Source organism: Gymnoscopelus microlampas (assembly GCF_963454915.1).
Source record: "Gymnoscopelus microlampas genome assembly, chromosome: 21".
Lineage (NCBI taxonomy): Eukaryota > Metazoa > Chordata > Actinopteri > Myctophiformes > Myctophidae > Gymnoscopelus > Gymnoscopelus microlampas.
In genome coordinates this window covers 973,611-982,269 of record NC_139958.1, presented here as the reverse complement: position 1 = coordinate 982,269, position 8,659 = coordinate 973,611, and the positions used below count along the sequence as shown (strand labels likewise).

General features: G+C 41.2%; 1 protein-coding gene across 1 annotated transcript in view; it reads left to right on the top strand.

The window, feature by feature from the left end:
- Positions 1 to 469: 469 nt before the first annotated feature.
- Positions 470 to 8,659, top strand: part of fbxw2 (F-box and WD repeat domain containing 2) — a 29,592-nt gene continuing 21,402 nt past the window's right edge. The window contains exons 1-2 of the mRNA XM_084046662.1: positions 470 to 521; positions 6,091 to 6,377. Of these exons, the coding sequence (XP_083902788.1) occupies positions 6,111 to 6,377 (267 nt within the window). The 5' untranslated portion in view covers positions 470 to 521; positions 6,091 to 6,110. The remainder of the gene's footprint in view (positions 522 to 6,090; positions 6,378 to 8,659) is intronic.

The following is an 8,659-nucleotide window of genomic DNA, read 5'->3' as shown; positions in this document are numbered from 1 at the left end:
TGCAGCTTTACGGCGATAGATAAACAGTAATGTATCAGCAATAACAGAATAAACTTATTAATCAAGAGTTAACAGATTAAATGATATAAACATATAAACATGTCCAAACAGCGGTTGAGGGGAACCGTTAGGGGGAACCGTTGTGAGGGGAACACGTTTCACGTCGGTCCCTGTTGAGTGCCGCACCGGAAGACGGGTCCCCTGGAGAGGAAGTGGAACAGCATTTCATCTGTGTGACAGTTCCTCCAAAACACACACACACATACACACACACACACACACACACACACACACACACACACACACACACACACACACACACACACACACACACACACACACACACACACACACACACACACACACACACACACACACACACTGCTGTGATCCATGGACAGATCGAAGGATCGATCCAGATCGATGGATCTGGTACAGTGAGGATCTATAGATCTGGTACAGTGAGGATCCACAGAGAGGAATGGATCTGTATAAAGTTCTGCTGCTGATCTGATACACAGGTCTGTTTATTATTGTTATTATACATTATATATAAGTTCTGCTGCTATGTGACTAACCTGATGTGATACAGGTCTGTTTATTATTACTATTATACTATTATTATTACTGTTATTACTGTTATTACTGTTATTACTGTTATTACTGTATGTATACATATAGGTTTTGCTGCTATGTGACTAACTTGATGTGATAGTGGTCTGTTTATTATTATTATTATTATTATTATTATTATTATTATTATTATTGGTATTATACATAACCTGATAACCTGATGTGATAGTGGTCTGTTTATTGTTATTATACATAACCTGATGTGATAGTGGTCGGTGCTTCTGTTTATTTACAGAGTTTATAATAAAACAACATGTTTTATGTACATGTTGTTATTGCTGTAGCCTCTGTGCTAACTATGTAGTGTAGGCTATCTGACTATTATTAATTATTATTCATGACTTACTATGTAGTGTAGGCTATCTGACTATTATTCATTATTATTCATGACTTACTATGTAGTGTAGGCTATCTGACTATTATTCATTATTATTCATGACTTACTATGTAGTGTAGGCTAACTGACTATTATTCATTATTATTCATTATTATTCATGACTTACTATGTAGTGTAGGCTATCTGACTATTATTCATTATTATTCATGACTTACTATGTAGTGTAGGCTAACTGACTATTATTCATCATTATTCATTATTATTCATGACTTACTATGTAGTGTAGGCTATCTGACTATTATTCATTATTATTCATGACTTACTATGTAGTGTAGGCTAACTGACTATTATTCATTATTATTCATTATTATTCATGACTTACTATGTAGTGTAGGCTAACTGACTATTATTCATTAATATTCATTATTATTCATGACTTACTATGTAGTGTAGGCTAACTGACTATTATTCATTATTATTCATGACTTACTATGTAGTGTAGGCTAACTGACTATTATTCATTATTATTCATGACTTACTATGTAGTGTAGGCTAACTGACTATTATTCATTATTATTCATGACTTACTATGTAGTGTAGGCTAACTGACTATTATTCATCATTATTCATTATTATTCATGACTTACTATGTAGTGTAGGCTAACTGACTATTATTCATCATTATTCATTATTATTCATGACTTACTATGTAGTGTAGGCTAACTGACTATTATTCATCATTATTCATTATTATTCATGACTTACTATGTAGTGTAGGCTATCTGACTATTATTCATTATTATTCATGACTTACTATGTAGTGTAGGCTAACTGACTATTATTCATTATTATTCATTATTATTCATGACTTACTATGTAGTGTAGGCTAACTGACTATTATTCATTAATATTCATTATTATTCATGACTTACTATGTAGTGTAGGCTAACTGACTGTTATTCATTATTATTCATGACTTACTATGTAGTGTAGGCTAACTGACTATTATTCATTAATATTCATGACTTACTATGTAGTGTAGGCTAACTGACTATTATTCATTAATATTCATGACTTACTATGTAGTGTAGGCTAACTGACTATTATTCATCATTTTTCATTATTATTCATGACTTACTATGTAGTGTAGGCTAACTGATTATTATTCATTATTATTCATGACTTACTATGTAGTGTAGGCTAACTGACTATTATTCATCATTATTCATTATTATTCATGATTTACTATGTAGTGTAGGCTAACTGACTATTATTCATTAATATTCATGACTTACTATGTAGTGTAGGCTAACTGACTATTATTCATTAATATTCATTATTATTCATGACTTACTATGTAGTGTAGGCTAACTGACTATTATTCATTAATATTCATTATTATTCATGACTTACTATGTAGTGTAGGCTAACTGACTATTATTCATTATTATTCATTATTATTCATGACTTACTATGTAGTGTAGGCTAACTGACTGTTATTCATTATTATTCATTAATATTCATGACTTACTATGTAGTGTAGGCTAACTGACTATTATTCATCATTATTCCTTGTCAGGGTGAGGGGTCTCCAGTTCAAACATGATTATTTTGGGGGGGTCACGACCTGAAAAGGTTCAGAACCACTGCGTTAGACCATGGACGGACCCCCATTTTGATGCAATTTGTTATCTCAGGGACCCCTAAATCTACACAGTAAAATCCTCATTTTGTACACTCTCAGAGTTACAGGTCCACTTGGTTCCTAATCCTAACTATCAATAATTTAGCTAGGGACCCCCTGGAACCCCCTCAAGGACCCCTACATTACATTACATTACATCATTGGTTCTCAAACTGGGGTCCGGGGACCCCCAGGGGTACTTGAGGGGATACCAGGGGGTCCCCAGCTAAATGATTTATAGGAACCAAATGGACCCTCATGGGTCCATTTGGTTCCATTTGTACACTCTCAGAGTTACATTAACATTGATTTTACAATATGAATTGGGGTCTCAGAGATAGAAATGCCATTAAATGGGGGTCCGTAGCCTAATGCATGTCAAACTGGGGGGGGGTCCTTAAATTACAATGATTGAGAATCACTGCTAGAGACGTAAAAATCTTCTCTTATGGGGGTCCCTGGCTTATCTTTTCAAATGGGGATCCGCGGGCTAATAAGTGTCAATTTGGGGGTCCTTGACATGAAAAAGTTTGAGAACCACTGCATTACATTACATTACAGTCATTTAGCAGACAGAAGCTTGTCTCTTTTATAAACTTAAACTTAGAACACGCAACAAACTGTACAAACAACCATGGGCCGGCAGTGGCTCAGGGGTAGAGCGGCCGGATGGGACCCGCGAGTGAACCACAAGGTTCCCAGTTCCATCCCGGGCTCCCCCAGAGTTAGTGTGGAAGTGTCCTCAGTGTGGAACGCTGAACCCCTAAATGCTCCCGATGAGCAGGTTGGTGCCTTGTATGGTTTCCTCTGCCATCGGTGTGTGAATGTGTGTGTGAATGTGTGTGTGTGTGTGTGTGTGTGTGTGTGTGTGTGTGTGTGTGTGTGTGTGTGTGTGTGTGTGTGTGTGTGTGTGTGTGTGTGAATGTGTGTGTGTGTGTGTGTGTGTGTGTGTGTGTGTGTGTGTGTGTGTGTGTGTGTGTGTGTGTGTGTGTGTGTGTGTGTGTGTGTGAATGTGTGGTTCCTCAGTGAAGAGGGTGAGGAACCGGTCTTCTTGGGGTGTTCAATCCCTGGGACGGCCACCTCGCGGTCTGTCCCAGACTTCTCTAGTCTCACAGAACTTGGTCCTGAGTTTGGAAATGGGTTATGGTACAGGTCTTCATGGAGGAGGTGTACAGGTCTTAATGGAGGAGGGGTACAGGTCTTAATGGAGGAGGGGTACATGTCTTCATGGAGGGGTACAGGTCTTTATGGAGGAGGGGTACAGGTCTTAATGGAGGGGTACAGGTCTTAATGGAGGGGTACAGGTCTTAATGGAGGGGTACAGGTCTTTATGGAGGGGTACAGGTCCTCATGGAGGGGTACAGGTCTTAATGGAGGGGTACAGGTCTTAATGGAGGGGTACAGGTCTTAATGGAGGGGTACAGGTCTTTATGGAGGGGTACAGGTCCTCATGGAGGGGGTACAGGTCTTAATGGGTTGACTCTCTCTCTCTCTCTCTCTCTCTCTCTCTCTCTCAGGTCATGTCCTCATGGAGGGGGTACAGGTCTTAATGGGTTGACTCTCTCTCTCTCTCTCTCTCTCTCTCTCTCAGGTCATGTCCTCATGGAGGGGTACAGGTCTTAATGGGTTGACTCTCTCTCTCTCTCTCTCTCTCTCTCTCTCTCTCAGGTCATGTCCTCATGGAGGGGTACAGGTCTTAATGGGTTGACTCTCTCTCTCTCTCTCTCTCTCTCTCTCTCTCTCTCAGGTCATGTCCTCATGGAGGGGTACAGGTCTTAATGGGTTGACTCTCTCTCTCTCTCTCAGGTCATGTCCTCATGGAGGGGTACAGGTCTTAATGGGTTGACTCTCTCTCTCTCTCTCTCTCTCTCTCTCTCTCTCAGGTCATGTCCTCATGGAGGGGTACAGGTCTTAATGGGTTGACTCTCTCTCTCTCTCTCTCTCTCTCTCTCTCTCTCAGGTCATGTCCTCATGGAGGGGTACAGGTCTTAATGGGTTGACTCTCTCTCTCTCTCTCTCTCTCTCTCTCTCTCTCAGGTCATGTCCTCATGGAGGGGTACAGGTCTTAATGGGTTGACTCTCTCTCTCTCTCTCTCTCTCTCTCTCTCTCTCTCAGGTCATGTCCTCATGGAGGGGTACAGGTCTTAATGGGTTGACTCTCTCTCTCTCTCTCAGGTCATGTCCTCATGGAGGGGTACAGGTCTTAATGGGTTGACTCTCTCTCTCTCTCTCTCTCTCTCTCTCTCTCTCTCTCTCAGGTCATGTCCTCATGGAGGGGTACAGGTCTTAATGGGTTGACTCTCTCTCTCTCTCTCTCTCTCTCTCTCTCTCTCTCAGGTCATGTCCTCATGGAGGGGTACAGGTCTTAATGGGTTGACTCTCTCTCTCTCTCTCTCTCTCTCTCTCTCTCTCAGGTCATGTCCTCATGGAGGGGTACAGGTCTTAATGGGTTGACTCTCTCTCTCTCTCTCAGGTCATGTCCTCATGGAGGGGTACAGGTCTTAATGGGTTGACTCTCTCTCTCTCTCTCAGGTCATGTCCTCATGGAGGGGTACAGGTCTTAATGGGTTGACTCTCTCTCTCTCTCTCAGGTCATGTCCTCATGGAGGGGTACAGGTCTTAATGGGTTGACTCTCTCTCTCTCTCTCAGGTCATGTCCTCATGGAGGGGTACAGGTCTTAATGGGTTGACTCTCTCTCTCTCTCTCAGGTCATGTCCTCATGGAGGGGTACAGGTCTTAATGGGTTGACTCTCTCTCTCTCTCTCAGGTCATGTCCTCATGGAGGGGTACAGGTCTTAATGGGTTGACTCTCTCTCTCTCTCTCAGGTCATGTCCTCATGGAGGGGTACAGGTCTTAATGGGTTGACTCTCTCTCTCTCTCTCAGGTCATGTCCTCATGGAGGGGTACAGGTCTTAATGGGTTGACTCTCTCTCTCTCTCTCTCTCTCTCTCTCTCTCTCAGGTCATGTCCTCATGGAGGGGTACAGGTCTTAATGGGTTGACTCTCTCTCTCTCTCTCAGGTCATGTCCTCATGGAGGGGTACAGGTCTTAATGGGTTGACTCTCTCTCTCTCTCTCAGGTCATGTCCTCATGGAGGGGTACAGGTCTTAATGGGTTGACTCTCTCTCTCTCTCTCAGGTCATGTCCTCATGGAGGGGTACAGGTCTTAATGGGTTGACTCTCTCTCTCTCTCTCAGGTCATGTCCTCATGGAGGGGTACAGGTCTTAATGGGTTGACTCTCTCTCTCTCTCTCAGGTCATGTCCTCATGGAGGGGTACAGGTCTTAATGGGTTGACTCTCTCTCTCTCTCTCAGGTCATGTCCTCATGGAGGGGTACAGGTCTTAATGGGTTGACTCTCTCTGTCTCAGGTCATTGCTCTCATGTCCTCATAGAGGGGTACAGGTCTTAATGGGTTGACTCTCTCTCTCTCAGGTCATTGCTCTCATGTCCTCATGGAGAAGGCGGTCTTTGAGGGGTGGCTGGAGTCGGTGTCCGTGTCTTTCCTCACGCTGAGCGAGCAGCAGAGGAACCAGTCCCTGGACAAGCTGATCTCGCTGAGCGGGGCGGTCCAGCTGCGTCACCTGTCCAACGGGCTGGAGGCGCTGCTGAAGAGGGACTTCCTGCGCCTGCTGCCCCTGGAGCTCACCTTCTACCTGCTGCGATGGCTGGACCCCCAGACCCTCCTCACCTGCTGCCTGGTCTGTAAGCAGTGGAACAAGGTCAGTGCTTTCTGAACGTCTTCAAATCATGACGACATTTAAGAACACAGACAGACATACACTACTATCAGCTTACAGGTTACTGCTATGACAAACAATACATATGTGAATCAAACAAGAAGTCCCGCACACTGTATCTTGCTGTGGCAACTCACTTTTTTTTATTGACAAACGTTTCGGTCCGTCTGGACCTTCCTCAAGAGTGTCTTACAATCATGTTCACTTTGTGCTCATATATACTACCACTTTGTGCTCTTATATACTACCACTTTGTGCTCTTATATACTACCACTTTGTGCTCTTATATACTACCACTTTGTGCTCTTATATACTACCACTTTGTGCTCTTATATACTACCACTTTGTGCTCATATATACTACCACTTTGTGCTCTTATATACTACTATACCACTCCATCTGGTTCACAGGTGTGAGACAATCACACTCTATACAGAAACAAACTTAAGAAATGAAAACATCGGCCTTGCGGCTTTCATAAGTCACTCTTAACTTTGCATTAGAGCTTGGTTTTGCCCAGACAATTAATATAAATAATATTACAGAGTCCCACAAAGAATTACAACATCACATGCCATGGAATTTCATCGTTCAACCCTTTTGGGAATAATGTTTGTAGGGTATAAATCCAATAAACTTCTCTTTTGTTTAGTATTTCATCTATGTTTCCCCATCTCTCAGGTAGAATAATTTTTTCAATCCCTTGGAATTTGAACGATGAGATGTCATGTTTGAAGTCATTAAAATGTACTGCTACTGGGTAGTTCCTGTCATTTCTCCTTATTGTGCTTTTATGCTCACTCATTCTTTGTTTGAGCTGGCGTGATGTTTTTCCCACATAAACCAGTCCGCATGGACATTTAATCAAATAAATAACATGTGTAGTGGTACAAGTAATGACATCATTGATAGAATGTTTCTTCCCAGTATGGGGGTGAGAAAAGTAGTTACCTTTGACCATATTGTTGCACTGGGCACAACTTCTACATTTATAGCAACCATTCGGAAGTGGTGCTAACAATGATTGTGTTTCCCTTTTCCTTGTTTTTATATGTGCATGAACTAGGCTATCTCTCAGATTGTGTCCTCTTCTATACTGTTACTGAACACACACTCTATAGTAATGATTACTATCACAATATAGAGCTATTTAACACTGTTACTGAACACACACTCTATAGTAATGATTACTATCACAATATAGATCTATTTAACACTGTTACTGAACAAACACTATAGTAATGATTACTATCACAATATAGAGCTATTTAACACTGTTACTGAACAAACACTCTATAGTAATGATTACTATCACAATATAGAGCTATTTAACACTGTTACTGAACAAACACTCTATAGTAATGATATACGAGCTCTTGTTTTATTGGATCTTGTTTATTTGATACACATATTTGTTTTAGCTCTTGCTCATTTGATCTTCCTTTTTGTCTCATCTGTTGAGTAGGAAGCTGATATATTGCACTTTTACCTTAGTGCTAGGTATACTCTTAGTTGTTTGTTTTAGAAGAAAATGCACTTCAGACTTCCGGTGATTAGTAGTTTAGTTCCCTACCTATGTTGAATGCACTTATTGTATGTCGCTTTGGATAAAAGCGTCTGCTAAATGACTGTAATGTAATGTCATTTAAATATTGTCAGTTTAAAGTTGTAGTAGTAAGCATGTATAAAATGCAGTGAGACTGTAAACACATTCTAATATATACTCCCATAAAGATTACTCTGTACACATTGTAATATATACTCCCATACAGATTACTCTGTTCCATTCCTCTTTTAAAAACCTTGCAATTTCTTCTATGTTTAATTTCTACGTTCTCCGTCGCCATGACATTTGGATTCCATAGAAGCCAGCATGTCTTCTATGGAAGCATGTCAACGCACCGGAAATAGCAGATCTACAAGCTCGCAACACGTCGCAGTGCGACATTATTATTGTCTCCGCCAGAGGAGGAGAGTATGTTTTCGTTCCCTTCACGCTGTGCCCCCCCCCCCCTAGCCAAGCTAACATTGGTCAAGCTTCACGTGACACGTGACAATATGTTGTCACCAATGCTTTTGATTGGCTAGCGAGACACATGACGAAATACTGGCGGAGACCTGTGCTCCGAGGAGCACATTTTCTAGTTATTATTATTATTATTATTAGTTATTTTAAGATCAAAGAGTATTTGATCTGAGGTTAAAGCCTCAGTCTGTGATGATTTATTGAGCTTTATTCCATGTATTCAGAGATGGAAATAAGC